The 19,016-nt window shown below is 37.3% G+C and overlaps 1 protein-coding gene across 1 annotated transcript; it reads left to right on the top strand.

Annotated features, from left to right (window-relative positions):
- Positions 1-10,020: 10,020 nt before the first annotated feature.
- LOC120122123 (cyclin-J18-like) lies at positions 10,021-18,128 on the top strand. The gene is made up of 9 exons (XM_039141357.1): positions 10,021-10,083; positions 10,168-10,244; positions 10,337-10,439; positions 10,546-10,641; positions 16,033-16,050; positions 16,134-16,204; positions 16,284-16,410; positions 16,694-16,754; positions 17,943-18,128. Exons 1-9 carry the CDS (start codon positions 10,033-10,035, stop codon positions 18,029-18,031), a joined length of 693 nt encoding a protein of 230 aa, XP_038997288.1. The 5' UTR covers positions 10,021-10,032; the 3' UTR covers positions 18,032-18,128.
- The last annotated feature ends 888 nt before the right edge of the window (positions 18,129-19,016 follow it).

Here is a 19,016-nt window from a genome sequence, read left to right as displayed (position 1 = left end):
TGGAGCTCTCATTTGGCTAAATTCTTGGATGGGATTAAGTATTAGAGTCATTCTGGACACAAGAAGCCAAAGAAGTTCAATGTCACAGTTGTCAGAGACGAGACCGCGCCACAGCAATCGCCGGGAGCCAGAGGGGATTGTGGTCCTCTCGTATGCCTTTGCTTGGCGCGTTTGACGACGGGAAGCACAAAGTTTTTACCTCCTACCGATAGAGATAGAGCTGCAGTAGGCTTGTGGTTTCGACATTATATGGCTAGAGCAATATATTCGAGACGCTGCCTACCTGCATCCGCGTTATGAAAGTGTCCATTGTTAATTGGTAAGTCAAATGCAAGTTTTGTTAACATATATACTCCTTTTGGTTTGAAAATGTTTGGTTAAGTACCTAGAATTCATAATTTGCTGTTTGTAGGTTTTAGATGTGTAAGAAGTCTTGTTTGAGCAAATGTTTGGTTTCTGCAGGTTAATCCTTAAGTGAGCTGCGTGAAATGGATGTATGGGGTCACAAAGTTGTTGATTCATTGATTCAATAATTGATGAAGAAATAAGAATTATTATTATTTTTTGATTGTTTAATTGATTTGTAAAAGATGATTTGTAAATCTTGATTTGTTTAATTGATGTGTACATAATTTTTGTTGAAATGTAATAGTTGATTTGTTGATTTTCAATCTGCTTTATGTTGAAGGCAAAACAGACTATCGCAACGCGAAATGGCTATCGCAACGAGAAAATCGCAATGCGAAATGAAAATCGCATTGCGATTTTCTCGTTGCGATTACCATTTTCGCGTTGCGATAGCCATTTTCGCATTGCGATAGTCAAATGAATGTCTAATAAGTGATGACAACTGAACAGATCATAGCAATGTTCAAACTCAAGTTACTAATACATGCCTAACTGAAAATGTTAAAAGTGCACACATAATACACATAATGCAAGTTTTGTTAACATATATACTCCTTTTGGTTTGAAAATGTTTGGTTAAGTACCTAGAATTCAATAATAATTGTTAAAAGTTTATGCATGTTAATCCTCGTTGCCTTTTTCATTTCGCATTGCGATTCTATCGTTGCGATTTGCATTTCGCATTGCGATGGTCAAATGATTGCCTTTCGCAACGCGATTCTGACTTTCGCAACGAGATAATACAGAATATACGCAGCAGCAACAACTCATAACCTAAATCCCTAAATCGCAACTTATTCCATATCCATCTATCACTCTCTCCGGTGACATTCGTTCCAATATCCAACGACATCCTTCCCCATCCGGCAACAGGTCTTAGTTTCACATCTCGTTTGTTTAGTTACAACCATGAAATCATCTAATGCTGATCATGTTTGGATAGATTTGTGTTTTGGAGGGTCATGGGAGAATGTTCATGGTGTTTTACAATATATGCCTTTACCCATGAATCTTCAACTAAATCTGTCATTAAAGAAGTTAACTTATGAAACCCTAATGTTACGTGTTTCAAAGAAATTGAATTTAGAGCCCCTAAGTGGATTTAGGCTATCTTATCAGAGAAATGGTAAAGTTTATTTGTTAACCGACAATGAAGATGTTGAACGATTCATTGCTTACATTAATGTTTCAAGTGATGATGTTACATTGTATGTTGTTGAACCTAGAAGTAGTATTGTTGGGTCAGTAGCGGGTAGTAATCAACTAAGTGGGTCAAAAAACCCACAGCCTTTCTCTAATCCAAATCCAAATCAACTTTCAGCACCAAATTCCGGTTTTCGTATTGACCAATTAGACGATGATGAGCCAAGAGAAAAAATTGTGAGTACTAGTCAGTATTCGAAATTTGATCTTGGTCAATACCCGGACTTTGATATTGGTCAATACACGGATTTTGATGATGTTTCAGAAGAAGAAACAGACCCTGCGTGTAATGATTTTGATATTGGTCAATACCCGAATTTGATGATGAAACACCCGTTGCCGAGGAATATGTTGGTTGATGATAAGGAGGAAGTTACGACTGTGAATGAACATGTTGAACATCCATTCTGTAATTCATATAATCCTGAAGAAGAAAAAGAAGAAGAAAAAGTCCCCGAAGAAAAGAAAATGCCACGGGAGTATAACTGGATATGCCAGAATTACTTCAGTTACCGAAGAAGAGTTGGCAAAGAAAGCAGTTGATTATTACACAAAAGTTATTCGTATCAAGAAAGATGATTGTTTTGATACAAAGGAAGACTTGAAGATAGCTTTGTATACGAAATGTGTGGAAGATGGCTATCAACTAAAAGTTAACAAATCAAGCAAAGATCGTTTCGAAACAAGGTGTACGATTGACAAAACTGTACGTGGTGTATGATTGCAAAGAGGATAAATATTGCGCAATGTTTCAAGTTAGGACTTTTATTGATAACATACATGTTCAAGAACCCAAGTTTTTCCTCACCATAGACAGGCAAACAAAAAGGTGTTGGGTGGTTTTCTGGCTGAGTTAATGTTTTTGAATGGCAGGGTATATCGGGGACATGAAATTATGACTGACATGAATGCTCGGTTCAAGATTAGTATATCATATTCTCAAGCTTGGAGAGCCAAATGTTATGCCTTGGAATTGTTGAGGGGGTCACCAGAAGCATCGTTTGCCCAACTGCCGGCTTATTGTCACAATTTAAAGCTGAAAAATCCTGGGTCGGTAATTCATATCAAAACAGATAGAGATGGACGCTTTGAGTTGCTGTTTATCGCCATTGGTGCTGCGGTTAGTAAATCAATATAATTCTGTTGACTCATTTCTGTTAGTTACATGCATTTAAAATTTAAATGATTATATTTCTTGTGTATATTATTTTGTAGATTCGTTCGTTTATTACTTGCATGCGCCCAGTTATTATAGTTGACGGAGCACATTTGAAAGGTCGATACCTTGGAGTAAACTTATTAGCAGTAGCCATGGATGCTAACAATGGGATATTGCCAATAGCTTACGGGGTTGGCAAATCTGAAACCTCTGATTCATGGACATGGTTTATGGGGCATCTTAGGGATTGCATAGGTCCTATTAGCAATCTGAAAATCATATCCGATAGGGCAAACTCAATTGACAACGCTGTTAGAAGGTGTTTCCCAGATGCTTTTCATGGACTTTGTGGTGTTCATTTGTATAGAAATCTAAAATCAAGGTCTGCTGGTATAAAAAAGCACAAATGGACATACTGGAAGGCTGTAAAGGCTTATCGGGAAGTGATTTCAATAAGCATATAAACTGTTTAAGACGTGTTTTGCCTCAGTGTGCTCAAACACTAGAAGATGTCGGGTTTGAAAGATGGTCAAGAGTACATCAACTTGGAGCAAGATATGGTTTCATGACGTCTAATAGTGCAGAATCAATTAACGCTCTAAGTCGTCATTCCCGGAAATTACCCATTACTATGTTAATGGAGTTTTTTTCGAGCCTCTATTCAACAGTGGTACTACAAGAAAAGAAACCATGCAGGTATTATTTCTTTGAATTCGTAACTTATCATATATTTTACTAAGTATTATTTATTTAAATTTACAGGAACATTGGAACATCGTGTTACACCATGGACTGAAAAAAAGATAACGAAACGTGTTGTGAAGTCAACGTCATGGAGAGTTGAACCATGTTCAAACACTTTGTTTGAAGTACTGGATAATAACTTAAATGGGCTTGTCGATCTAAATGCAAGGACGTGTAGTTGTATGAAATGGCAAACATCTGTTATCCATGTGGCCATGTTATAAAATGCTCTTCATCTAAACCAAGATGATTCAAGCACATACGCATTGCTACACTACAGAAGTATATCGACAGACTTATGCCGAGATTGTCTACCCTATTTCACATCCTTCTGAGTGGGACATACCAGATGACTTACAAACAGTTTTGCCACCAGCCATGGACAGAAGGCTACCTGCCGACCAAAAAGTCACGATCGTATACCGTCTAAGGGTGAAGAGAAGAAGAGATCGACATGTAGTCGTGCAAGGAAAGTGGTCATACAAGGTTGACATGTGGATCACCAGTGCCATCACAATCATCTTTTCCTCTACCAAAATATGGATCATCATCAAAATCCAAAGCTCATATGGTGTCAAGAAAAAGGCAATCAAAATCGCAATCATCTTTAAAATCCCAATCACAACTGGCTTCACCTTTTGGGACTGTTAACTTAGGTGATTTTTAAATGCAAACGTTGTATTATGTAGATTTTATGTGAACTTTTAACATTTTCAGTTAGGCATGTATTAGTAACTTGAGTTTGAAAATTGCTATGATCTGTTCTAGTTGTTATCACTTAATAGGCAATCATCTTAATGTCCATCGCAACGCTGAAATTACTATCGCAATGCGAAATGAAAATCGCAACGAGAGAATCGCAATGCGAATGAAATCGCAATGCTAATTTTGCAATGCGAAATGAAAATCGCAACGAGGGAATCGCAATGCGAAATGAAAATCGCAACGCGAATTTAATTTCGCGTTGCAATTTTCATTTTCGCGTTACGATTCTCTCGTTGCGATTTTCATTTCGCATTGCGATAGTACTTTTTGCCTTCAACATAATGCAGATTGAAATCAACAAAATCAACCATTACATTTCAATCAATTAAATAAGCACAAATAAGAATTATGTTAACATCAATTAAACAAATCAACTTTTACAAATCACCTTTTACAAATCAATTAAACAATCAAAAAATAAGCAATAATTATTAGAGAAAATAACACTTCTACTATTGAATCAACTTTTGCAGCCATACATCATTTTCACGCAGCTCACTTCTGAGATTAACCTGCATAAACCAAACATTTGCTCAAACAACACTTTCTACACATCTAAAACCTACAAACAGCAAATTATTGAATTCTAGGTACTTAACCAAACATTTTCAAACCACAAGCCTATAAACATACCAATTGTTTATGGACATTTTTATAACGCGGATGCAGGTAGGCAGCGTCTCGTATATATCGATCTAGCCATATAATGTCGAAACCACAAGCCTACTGCAGCTCTATCTATATCGGTGGGGGTAGATACTTTATACTTCCTGTGATCAAACGGTCCAACGCCAAGCATACGAGAGGACCACAATCCCCTCTGGGTCCTTTCGTTTGTTGTGGTGCGGTCTCGTCTCTGCTAACTGTAATATTGAGCTTCTTTGGCTTCTTGTTTCCAGAACGAGTCCAATAATTTATCACATCCAAGTATTTAGCCAAATAAGAGCTCCATCCCTTAATAATATCTCTTAAATCAGCCAATGATATGTAATTTATCATGCTGTCATATACTATTGCCTTAAGGGATGGGATCTGAAGCTCGACGAGAAGCCAATGGTTACGTTCCAAAACAGGGATAAACACCTGAAATCATAAGTAATAATTCATTCATTTGCGCACTTATTTATGAATACCTTTAAACTCAATCTAAAATAAACACTAACCTTATCGACCTCCCACCATGCAGGATAAAGTTTAGCTTGTCCATTGCCCAACGCAAATGATTCATTTCGTTGATTCTTCAAGTGAACTGCGTTAAAAGCCGTCGGCATTATTGTATACCGTGTATTTCTTTTATTTTCCTTAAGTTTCCTAATTATTAGTAGACGTGACACCCACGCATCGATATGCTGTTTTACAAAAAAATACATATATTAGTGAATTACATTAATTTTTAAACAAATTAATCAAATGAAAATATAAGAAAAATATAAGACTTACCCCTCCATCGAAATAGCCATTGTCTTCGACCCCTAATAATACGCCCCACCCAGACCGATCAAGCAACAAATAGATATCATCATTGAGCTTGCATATGTCAGTGAAACACCCCTGGCTTCGCTCATGTAGATAAAAATCAACTGCGGTCTTAGCCCAAAGGGTGTTATCCAGAATTGTGTCCGGTAGTTGTTTCCTCTCCTCTTCAGATACCGGTATGGTACTGGCCGGTAACTCATACGAGAGCCAACTTGAATCCATCATGTCCGACACGTCAGAGGGTTTCTCAAGAATCCTACATATGACACCATGTGAATCGGGCTCTTGAATGGTGGGAGGGACCTCTTCAACGATGACAGTGGCCTCTTGAACGGTGGGAGGAGACTCTCGAGGAATGATAGGGGCCTCTTCAACGATAGGAGTGGACTCTTGAGGGATGATACGCGAGTCGGGCTTCTTCTTGCGGTGTCTTCGCACTATTGGGGTATACGGAGACTTAATAGCACGTGCACGCCGTCTGATGCGTGAACTCTGTCGTGCAAGAAAAACCCGACGTAAAGCATCCACCTTATCGGTCTGCTAAATAAAAATACAAATATCAGTAAATAAACAGACATGATATTTAAACAGTGAAAACAAAGATAAATATATTTCAAACTTTCAACCAAAAGACAAAACAAAGACAAATACTAACTTCACAGTGTTAAAGTAAAAAGTTTAGCAGTTTTGGCAGCAACCGAATAAATTTACTAAGCAATCTAAGTGAAATGGTTAATTTAAGTGAAATTACGAGTAAATTTATCATCAAGTTAAATATGGAAAATCTTAAACTTACCTCGTTGCGTAGAGTATGAACCTCATTCTGCAACGATACTACCATCTCACGTAGAGCGGCAACCTCACCACGTAAAGTAGACACCTCCACACGCCATGCACCATCGTTATCGCGTAGAGTACCGATCTCCTCACGCAAGGCATTGACCTCATCACATAACTCCCTTGACTCATCCCGTGGAGGTGGAGAACAGGGAGATAGAAGTCGTGGCATCTTTGTCGGTCGCCTATCATGAGGTGATGGTGGAGAAGAGACTCGATGATGTGACGGGATAGGTGATGGCTCTCGTTGTAGAGGTGTATAGTCGGGTCGATCAGGTGATGGCTCTGGGTGAGGTGATGGCTCTCGAAGTGGAGGAAGTGGAGGCTGCTCATCATTCGTGCCATCAAAAAAACGCTGACTAGCTTGCCACCAATCAGTGGCAAGCTCAGCCTCCGTGGGTGTCAGTCTCATTAATGGAGTGTTGGCCTCCTAAAAATATAAAAACTAAAACAAAGTTAAACGTCTACTATTAATAACTTGTTTATATATGATAGTATTTGTGTTAACTTACATTATTTATTGTCGCATATGGTATTAAGTCTTCCCAATCCAACATACGTTTCCTCTTTCAGGAAATAGCCCTAGGAATATCATCTGAGGATTTTAATGCATATGTCCGCATGCTGGGGAAAGCCTCGAATATCCAAATCTACAAACAATATAATAACAAATATTAGTAATTGTTAAATAATTAATTATAATTTTGAAAACATTATATAGAAATTCTTACCTTAAAGGCCCAAACAAAGCCTGACAAAGTGTATTTCGACCCATCGCCCCGCAAACTTTTGCGGTCATCAAAGGCAGACGACAACTTAGTCCAGGTAGCTTTCCATATATACGAACCCCACGGAAACAGATTCCATGCATTTAGGTCTTCTACCAATAATATTAGCTCCTGAGGAATAGGTTGTCTGGCCTCTCTGCCTAGAAAGCCGGCATACAAAAGTAGTAGAAGGCATACTCGGACAACATCGACGTCATTCATCCGAGTAAAACCATCTTTCTTATTAAACAATTTCTTCATGTCGTCGACGTGTAAGTTCGGCTTCTCTATTGACTCATCAGGAAAATCCCTGGATAACCATGATGGGCGGGTGATATGACGAGTGTACCGGCCTACATCATCGTGTCCGAATCGTAGACCAGTGATTAAGCAGAACTCCTTCCGCCCAAAACAAGTATACGCCGGTGGAAAATGAAACCATATCTCTTCCTCACCACGTTGTATACTGTCTGGTAGATCGCTAGTCATGGTCTGAAGCCACAAATGGGTCAAACTAGCATCTCCACCCGGATGCTGTACTCTCAGCCATTTCCCGAAGCAGGCTTCTTCAAACAATTTTCTTTGTGCAGGTGAAAGCTTCGAAGCAATTGTAGTGACTAGGCTAACTTTATTCCTTAATGTCAATGAAGCCGAAAAAAATTTCTACAAAAAAACAATAAACATACCAAGTTAGATATACCAAAAATTACACTGTCAAGATATACCAAAACAAAACAATAAACATAAATAGTAGTTTATTCTTGAAACTAAAATTTGCAACATTGTTTTTGTCTTTTGGTTGAAATGAAAATCGCAACGAGATAATGAGAATCGCAACGCGGAAATGACTATCGCAACGAGAGAATCGCAACGCGAAATGACTATCGCGACCAGACAATCGCAACGCGAAATGAAAATCGCAACCGCGAATAAAAATCGCAACGCGAAATGAAAATCGCAACGCGAATGAAAATCGCAATGCGATTTTGGTTTCGCGTTGCGATTATCTCGTTGCGATAGTTATTTCCGCGTTGCGATTTTCATTCTCGAAACTATTCTTCTTCTGCATTACTTCAACCAAAAGACAAAGCAAAGACAAATACTAACTTCACAGGCTAAACAGTTTAGCAGTATTGGCAGCAATCGAATGAATTTAATAAGAAATCTAAGTGAAATGGTTAATCTATTATTGAAATTACCAGTAAACTTATCATCAATCTCAATATGAAAAACCTAAAATAATGCAAAAATTTCAAAATAAAAATAAAAAAACTAACCCTCGGAGGTTGATTTTCCATTTCTGAATGATTGTGAGGGATTTTTGACTGTGAATGGTTGTGAGGAATTTCGCCGGCGATGGGGACGGAAATCTTCGGAGATGGGGACGGATTTCGCCGTAGAGAGTGAGAGATGGAGATGAGACTGAGTGTTGTGTTTTTGGGTTTGAGGTTATGAGTTGCGATTACTGTGGACGGTTCATTTTCCGATTTATTAAGAAAAAATACGTGTTTGGAATTTGAAAAAAAAATACGCGTTAATACGAATGGCGCTATGTAAATCGCGTTGCGAAAGTCAGTATCGCGTTGCGAAAGTAAGTATCTCGTTGCGATTTTTTATTATCGCATTGCGATAGTAAGTATCGCATTGCGATTTTCCCAATTCGCGTTGCGATTTACTTATTCGCATTGCGATTTTCCCAATTCGCGTTGCGATTTACTTATTCGCATTGCGAATTGGGAAATCGCAACGATACTGTAGACCATCGCAACACGATTTTCAACTATCGCATTGCGAAAATGCAACGCGAATTTGCGATAATGGAGATCGCGTTGCGAATTAGCGATCGCATTGCGATTTTGTTGGTCATTTTGGCAAATCCGGAAAAAGTTGGTTAAAATCGTATATTATATGGGATTTTTGGTCACTGAGGTTATTTTCTCTAAAATAAAAACAGAAGTTGGTTTGATGCCACCGTCGGCCATTGTCAATCGTCGTAGATTGTTACCATTCGATCCCAAATTTCATGAGTCACTTCACCGCGACACCTTGAGTCTGAATCCGACCTCCATTTTATAGGAACTTGCTTCAAATTCCACGAATTAAATATTAAAAGTGAGGAAGCTAAAACATTTCAGTTGATATTCACATATTTTTGAGATATTTTTTTGTGAAACAATCACCAGATTCTGACTCAGGAAATCGAGACGAATCGACCCATGAATTTTGAGATCGAAAGGTCACCGATTGACGGTATGGGAAATAAAGGATTCAAAGAGACGTTGTTTTGGATTTGAGTTCTTCAAAATGACGTCGTTTTTATGCTTGTGTCATTTCATGACACCGTTAAAAAGTTAACACATAGTGAACAAAATGATTCATTCTGTAAATTTTAGTGATCAAATTAGAAAAATTAAAAGTACGGTGAGTAAAATAAGAGAGATAATGAAGTTTAGTGAGGAATGTAATTTACGCAATAAAATATATAAAAACTAGACAAGCGTTCTTGGATAGATTAACCTTAAAAAATGGATCATAACAAAAGTTATCGATCCACAAAAATAAGATTAAATATAGATATTCAAATGAAATTTGATTTAAAAAGAAAAACAAATTACCGCGGAGCAAACTGTTTATTCGTTTTCTTTGAAATGAAAGTTTGATTCCCTCCATGAAATGAAGCGACTGAGAAAGAAGTCGGTGGAGTTTCTCATTCGATCTTCTCATGTAAGTAATCCAAACATAATTTAATAAACAAAAAGAAAGTTCAGTTTACTTCCAAAATTTAATTTTTCTGTTGTAATTTGAAAGCTGCTCCGAGCTCCACTGATTGTGAAATACACAGCTTTATTTCTCTTCGCGGATCGTTTTCTCCCATCTCTCACCACGTAAATCTGCTTTTTCTCCCATTATAATTCCATGAATCTCTTTGAATATTAAGCTTTAATGTAGATGAAGTTTCGTTTGATTCTTTTTACAGTTTAATAAATCAGAGGAACCAGATCGGAAGCTGGCTTTTACGATCCGTTGAAGAAAGCAATCTGCAGTTATTTGCACTCATTTCAATATGGATTTCAAGTAAAGTTGAGTTTTCAGATTTCAAGCTTATCTTTCTTTTCTTTTCTTTTCTTTTCTTTTCTTTTCTATTCCCCTCCTCTCAGAAGTTTTGTTTTTCGTTTGTTATTGTAGAAACACGATCGTGCTCTTTCTGTAAAAATTTTAAAATCGTTGGGAGACGAATTCATTAAGGATCAGCATTTTACTACTAGAGATTTCGTGGAAGCTGTAAGTTATTTACTTTCGCGGTTAATTTTACGTTTCCCCCCTCAATACTACGTTTGATATATGCAGTTTTCATTTGATGATCAAACTCTTTATATTATAACCAAAATTCAAAATAAACTTACTATTGCAAACTTTGAATTATATCTAGTGAAATTTGTATTGATTTAATACGATGACATATTTGTGAAACTACTTTATTTTACGGAGTTTTAGTACTTCATTTAATCATATGACATGATGATTGATGACTACATTGCTGAGAAATCAATATTAGCCCACACCCAACTTAATTTGATGTCATTGCTTACATCAATTAAGTTAGGTGAAGATGTCATTGCTTATCTCATATTAATGGAGTAGGTGGAGTAGGTGATAATAATGTATGGTTAGAAATATTTCTCAATTTAATATTTGTATGGTGTAGGTTGCATGGTGAGGACTATAAATACCACCTTGCATTTGAGTTATGTATCCATAAAAAAAAATTGAGTGTAGTGTCTTGAGTATAAGTTGTGAGTTTTCTATTGAGTGTTTATTTCTCTTCAAATTATGAGTGGTCTTTTGAAAGTGTTGTAGTGACTTTTATTGTGGGTATAATACAAGTAATTTGTTTACTTGTTTGCCTATAATATTAGTAAGGTTAGAGTTGTATACTCTCAACAATTGACATCAGAGCTACATTATAAGGTCTCTTGAAATTCCGAGTATGCTTTGTGGCTGTAGTTTTTAACTGATCTTCCACATCAAAAAATATTTCTTGAGATTATTGTCGGGGTTATTACAAACCTTGTGGAGCTTCTTTGTGTTTAGAGTAATTTAGTACTCGGCACGTTTGTTACTCAAACTTGTTCGGTGTAGTCAAAGGGTTGCTGTTACGATGGGTGACCTTCAAGTAGTTGGAGGAATCAAGAAGCTCAACAACAAAAACTACAATGCGTGAGAAACATGTATGGAGTCATACTTACAAGGTCAGGACCTTTGGAAGGTTGTCGGTGGTGATGAAGTTACACAACCGGCGACAGAAGATGCCAATGGCATCTTGCGAAAGTGAAAAATTAAAGCAGACAAAACGATGTTTGCTTTAAAGACCATAATTGAAGAAGAAATGTTAGAGCACATTCAGGATGCTAAAACACCAAAGGAAGCATGGGACACTTTTGTTACACTCTTTTCAAAGAAGAATGATACAAGATTGCAACTTCTCGAGAATGAGTTACTATCGATGGCGCAACGCGACATGACGATTGCTCAATACTTTTGCAAGATAAAGTCGATGTGCCGTGAGATTTCGGAGTTAGAAACGACAACTCCTATTGGGGAAACCAGGATAAAGAGAATAATTATCCATAGTTTGAGACCCGAATATCGAGAGTTTGTTATCGCTGTACAGGGATGACCAACACAACCATTGCTTGTTGAGTTCGAAAATTTGCTTGCAGGTCAAGAAGCCATGGCCAAGCAAATAGGAGAAGTCTTGCTGAAGGGTGAAGAGGAAGCGCTCTACACTAGCAAAAGTAGAGGCATTTTCAAGCTGTATACTGGCAGTGGATCTAAAAAGAATGGTGACAAGGTGAAAAGTTACCAAGGAAAGGGAGACTCTTATTTAGGGAGAGCTTCCAAGAATCGCAGTAATAGTAGAAAGTTTGATGGAAAGTGTTACAATTGCGGGAAGATAGGCCACATGGCAAAAGACTCTTGGACCAAGAAAAAACCTGTTGAAAGTAATACTGCTACTTCCAGCTCGAAGGAGAATAGTGAAAATGATTGGGATGCTGAAGCGTTATTCGCTATGGAGGAAGAAGAATTAGCTCTCATTGTAACAACACCAGAACGAATTGACTACGATAATGATTGGATCGTAGATTCGGGCTACTCAAATCATATAACGGGTGACAAACAGAAGTTGCAAAATCTGTCTGAGTACAAGGGAGTTCGTGTGGTGGTGAAAACTGACAACTCAAGACTACCGATAACTCACATCGATAAGACGATAGTTACACCTTAATATAATTCTAACTAGGTACAACTTCAAGATGTTTACCATGTCCCAGGAATGAAGAAAAATTTGCTACATGTGGCCGAATTGACATCATCAGGTCATTATGTCTTATTTCGTCCCCAAGACGTGAAGGTTTATCGTGACCTCAAAATCTCAGAAACACCGATAATGGAGGGGCGACGTTTGGAGTCAATCTACGTGATGTCAACAGAGTCTGCTTATGTAGAAAAAAAATGAAAAAATAAGGCATCAGATCTGTGACACATGCGGTTAGGTCACATTAGCTATTCCAAGCCAAGTGTGATGGTGAAGAAGTCGATGCTTAAAGGGCTTCCTCAACTAGACGTGAGAACATACACGGTCTGTGCGGGATGCCCGTATGGTAAAGCACACCAATTACCATATGACGAGTCAATGTTTAAAGTAAAAGAACCGTTAGAGTTGGTTCACTCTGATGTGTTCGGACCGATTAAGCAACAATCAATTAGCGGTATGCGGTACATGCTAACATTCATTGATGACTTCTCCATGTATGTATGGGTTTTCTTTATGAAAGAAAAATATGACACATTCTTAAAATTTAAAGAGTTCAGAGAGTTAGCTGAATGAGAAGTGGGAAAGAAGATATGTTTCTTGCGCACAGACAACGGAGGAGAATATAACTCAAACGAGTTCTCTCAATAACTAAGGGAATGTCGAATACGTCATCAGTACACTTTTGCCAACGCGCCACAACAGAATGGTGTAGCGGAAAGAAAAAATCGGCATCTTGCAAAAATTTGTCGAAGTATGCTATATGCATAGAACGTACCTGGAAGGTTTTGGGCTGAAGCAATGAGGACTACAACCTTTGTGATCAACATACTTCCTCACTAAGGTTAGAATTTGTTTCACCCTTTGAGAAACTATGGAATATGAAACCTACAGTTAGCTACTTTCGAGTATTTGGCTTGTGTTTGTTCCTCATCATTTACGGAGTAAGTTTGACAAGAAATCTGTTAGATGTATCTTTGTGGGATACGACAGCCAGAGAAGGGGGTGGAAATGTTGTGATCCAATGAGTGGAAGATGCTACATGTCACGAAATGTGGTATTTGATGAAGCATCTTCTTGGTGGTCCTCAGAGAAGGAGGTGTTGCCAGATTCGAGAGAATTTGGAGACAAACTGCAACAAAAGATAAGGAAGCATACTGTTCAACTCCAAACAAGTTCAGATGAATCAAGAGATCCAAATGGCGATGATGTCGAACAAAGAGTAACTCAAAATCCTTGGCAAACCTGCGTATATCAACAACCAAACGAAGAAGGTGGGTCTAGTGAAACAGAAGAATCAATTTCAATATCTCAACTCTGAAGGTCAACAAGAATACGAAGGCCAAATCCCAAATATGCCAATGCAGCCATAATTGAAGAAGCAACAGAGCCTGAGACATTCGAAGAAGCATCGTAGAGTTCTAAGTGATGATAACTATGAAAGAAGAGATCGACGCACTTCAGCAAAATCAAACTTGGGATCTTGTGCCAAGGACAAAAGATGTGAAACCCATATCTTGCAAATGGGTTTATAAGATAAAGCGCCATCCAGATGGGTCAATCGAGAAGTACAAGGCATAATTGGTAGCTCGTGGTTTCTCTCAACAGTATGGACTAGACTATGATGAAACATTTAGTCCAGTGGCAAAGCTTACAACCGTATGAGTCCTACTTGCACTTGCAGCCAACAAAGACTGAAATTTGTGGCAGATGGATGTGAAGAATGCTTTTCTTCATGGAGAGCTAGATCGAGAGATCTACATGACCCAAGCAATGGGTTTTCAGAGCCAAGATCATCCTGAACATTTGTGTAAGCTGCGAAAAACACTCTACGGATTGAAACAAACACATAAGGCGTGGTATGGTAAGATTGCTGAATTTCTAACGAAAAGTGGCTATTCAGTAACACCTGCAGATTCTAGCTTGTTTGCCAAAGCCAATGAAGGTAAACTAGCTATCGTGCTAGTGTATGTGGATGACTTAATCATAACCGATGATGATGAGGCAGAAATTCTTCAAATGAAGGAGAATTTATCAGTTCATTTCCAGATGAAGGAACTTGAACAACTTAAGCACTTCCTTGGTCTAGAGGTTGACCGCACACACGAAGGAATATTTCTGTGTCAACAGAAATATACCAAAGATTTATTGAAGTGGTTTGGAATGCTCGAATGCAAGTCGATTTCAACGCCAATGGAACCAAATGCCAAAATGTGTGCACATAAAGGAAAAGATTTAGAAGATGCGCAATGTGTATAGACAATTGGTAGGAAGTCTGATCTACTTAACCTTGACTCGATCTGCCATTTGTTATGCAGTTGGTGTGATGAGTCGATACATGCAAAATCCGAAGAAGTCTTATTTAGAAGCAATTCGACGAGTTCTCAGATATGTGAAGAGTACAATAGACTATGGTCTTCTATACAAGAAAGGTGGAAATTGCAAACTAGTTGGCTATTGTGATGCTGACTATGTAGGAGATCACGATACTCGCAGATCAACTACTGGGTATATGTTTACCCTTGGATCTGGAACGATCTCTTGGTATAGCAAGAGACAACCAACTGTGTCCTTATCAACTACGGAAGCATAGAGCAACAACAATGGCAGTTCAAGGAAGCACGTGGTTGATACAACTAATGAATGATCTACATCAACCAGTAGATTATGCAGTTCTGTTGTACTGTGACAACCAATCGGCAATTCGGCTAGCGGAGAATCATGTTTTTCATGCAAGAACTAAACATGTGGAAGTGCATTATCACTTTGTTAGGGAAAAAGTTCTGCAAGAAGAGATTGAGATGAGGCAAGTCAAGAAAAATGAGTAAATTGCAGACTTGTTTACAAAAAGCTTGAGCATTGAAAAGTTTGAACATTTCTGTCGTCAGCTTGGCGTGATTCAAAGAATGGGGGCTAACATTGAGGGGGAGTGTTGAGAAATCAATATTAGCCCACACCCAACTTAATTTGATGTCATTGCTTACATCAATTAAGTTAGGTGAAGATGTCATTGCTTATCTCATATTAATGAAGTAGGTGGAGTAGGTGATAATAATGTATGGCTAGGCATATTTCTCAATTTAATATTTGTATGGTGTAGGTTGCATGGTGAGGACTATAAATTCCCCCTTGCATTTGAGTTATATATCCATAAAAAAAAATTGAGTGTAGTGTCTTGAGTATAAGTTGTGAGCTTTCTATTGAGTGTTTATTTCTCTTCAAATTGTGTGTGGTCATTGAAAGTGTTGTAGTGACTTTTATTGTGGGTATAATACAAGTAATTTGTTTACTTGTTTGGGTCCAATATTAATAAGGTTAGAGTAGTATACTCTAAATTTTTCTCAACATACATTTTGCAGGAGGTGGTCTTCCTTAAGGTAAATCTCATGGCTTTAATATAAGGTTCTTTGGTCCGATCAAACTCCTTAAGAATAACATGGTCTTTTCCCTTCATGTCAAGGTCTTGAATTTTGAAATTGGGACATCAAATGTGGCTTTCATATTCCTTGAAGAGCTTTTTATTCAGTTCAAGTAATATCCAATCCATTTGAATCGAATCATTTGAAAAGTTTTATCATCTTAGTATCATTTTTTTGGCTTTTGCTTACAGGGGAGTGGCAAAGGTTGGGGAATTGGTGAGCTTTGAAGCATGTATGGATGTGATGGATCTTCTTTATGAAAACGAGGAGACATCACTTCTTTTTAGTTCTCCGTGTTCTCTGGCTGCTGCAATCTTGGCATGTTTTCGTTTTAGTAAAATAGCTCCAATAAAGTCTTTTATTCTTAAATTATGTGATTCTAAAAATGCTAAATTTTATGTAACTCAACTCTTCATTTTCTTTTAAGAACTCATATATGACCATATATGCAGACATTAGAATAGGACAATTTCATTTAAGGAAAAACTTGAGGGAAGAAATTGACTGCCTTGGACACATGCTCATGTCTGACATTCGAACAAATTTGATTAAAATATATTAGAACTTTAGATTTATGCCGTTGTTTTTTGGCCTTTTGTAGGTTACTTCATATGTGGTTACAGTGCCAAAACAACAGTGGGAGTTTCCTGTTCTTCCTTGGGGTAAATTTTTAGTTTTCTCCTGTGCACTGCATAAATCATTTCTTCTCAATCCCCGTGCATTAAATCATTCAGTTTATCCAAATGTTACTGATGCCTTTTGAACTGGGTATTCTTGGGGTGGAGGGGGATTTGATAGTGGATCCTTGCCTTAAATATATCTAGGTTCAAATGTGAAACACCACATACCATCAAGTGGAAAGGCGATTGGTCGAGCATTAAATTTCCTGTTCTTTCTTTCTTTTCTTTTCGTTTTTTTTAATTCTAAAGAAAGAACTACTTTAAACTCCTAAACTAAGCTAGTCAGTTTCCTGCATATTCCTTTGAGTCTGTCGCTCTCCATACAACAAATTGCTCCCCCCAGCTGGTTGGTCATTCACCATACCAATCTCTTCACTCACCATTTGTCCGTCTTTCTTCATCAAATCGCGCACTGCTACTGGAGGTTCATGGAATGAGTGCCGAAAGGTGCCCCCATGCCACCTTGCCATTGCGTCCGCCACGTTGTTTCCTTTGCGAGGAACATGATAGAATTGTAGGTTCCAATATCTTTTCATGTCAATGAGATGCGGTACCATGAGGGATATATGATCCATGATAGCTCCTTGCTTTAAGAGATTCCAGAATTCCTTGCAGTCTGTTTCAACTTAAAGCTGTTGTATATTCATACTTGAAGCCAACCTTAAACCTTCGTACACTCCCCACAATTCCGCATCTACTATCGCACAGTATCCAATCGCCTTCGCGTAACCATATATCCATTGTCTATTTTCATCCCGGATTACCCACTACAAACCGCCAGTCCATTTGAACGGTTTCGTGTACCGTCCACATTTAAGTTTGTGCCACCCCATTGATGGTGGCGACCACTTTATTATCTGCCGGTTAACGCTGATCTTTGTGTACCATTTACTTTATGCATTTGCATCGCATACAAAGCTTCTTGTTGATTGCGCAAGTATACATTCACGATAACTATGATTAGATGTCAAATTTTGCATAAACTGCGACTTTCTAGATTCAGTAAACTAAAACAATATATCTTTGCATTCTAAATAAATGATTTTCTTTGTCCTGTTTGCCAATTCATCGATGGCATTCAAGTTTTGAATTAACATTATGCAGTTAGTAGTAAGAAATGTATTTTTTAATAAAAAAAATAAATGCTTTTCTTTGTCCTTTTTTTTACAGTGAAGTTTGTAACATCATACAAAGAAGAGGACATTGGTGAAAAGGTCAAGGACATTCTTACGCATGTTTTTGAACCCATAGCCAGCTAAAGGTTTCTACAGATAAAGCAGCTTTACGGTATGTATCTCTCAACTGACATTAGAGACATTTGGCTGGTTGCTGATACCATTAATGACATTAAAAAAAAACTTTTATGTGAATAGTTTACTTGATAGTTGATACAGGACAGTAACAATATACAAAAGAAGGTAAATATTGGATGAACCAATAATTTATACCCTCCAATTGGGAAAACTTAAAAAAATGAACATATCTCAACACATTTTCGTACCCCTAAAATAACTGCATTTTCAATTAGATTACACCCTCTATTATCAAGTACTTGACTAGAATCTAGTTGAGAAACAGATAATTTCATGTTTCATATTCTAACCCTAAAATAAATGCAGACAACCCTATTATTTTCTCATATTTCCATGAGTAGAATAATAACTTTTTATTGATACTTAAGGATACATTTGGTTTACAGAATATAAAATTAATTTAAATAAATTTTTTTAATGTAATATTATTTCTAAAAATAGGATTCTAGTATATGAAACAAACATTAGATTTACATTTAAAAGATAAAAAATGAGTGAATTAAAAATTTTAAGATTCAATATTCGTTGACGATGGTTAGTGATGAAGATTCGTGGTCATTGATAACAGTGAGATGATGATGTGAGTGAAATTAACGATCATGTTCGAGGAAAATGAGACTAGAACTTAAATATCATCGAAATTTGAAAAAGGAATTATTGTTGATGCAAAGAAGGACAATGATTTTTAAATGTTCCGATGAAACAAGAGGCTTACACTGATAAAAGTAGAGAATCAAAAATCAATTTGAGTCATAGTATATGGTTCAATTTTAGTAAATTTAGGTTCTGGGGTACTTTTACTGTACATTTGTTCATGCAGAGTTGTCAGTTTGAATGATGTGTCTATTTCAACAGTAAATAGCATCACCAAAATTACAAGTTCTCAATCTGGTTTAAATTTCTGATCAATTACATCCACAAAGTCTCATTT

The sequence above is a fragment of the Hibiscus syriacus genome, unplaced genomic scaffold (genome assembly GCF_006381635.1).
Source record: "Hibiscus syriacus cultivar Baekdansim isolate YM2019G1 unplaced genomic scaffold, ASM638163v2 tig00110384_pilon, whole genome shotgun sequence".
Lineage (NCBI taxonomy): Eukaryota > Viridiplantae > Streptophyta > Magnoliopsida > Malvales > Malvaceae > Hibiscus > Hibiscus syriacus.
Note: the sequence above shows the minus strand (reverse complement) of the source record. Positions and strands in the feature narration are given on the sequence as shown.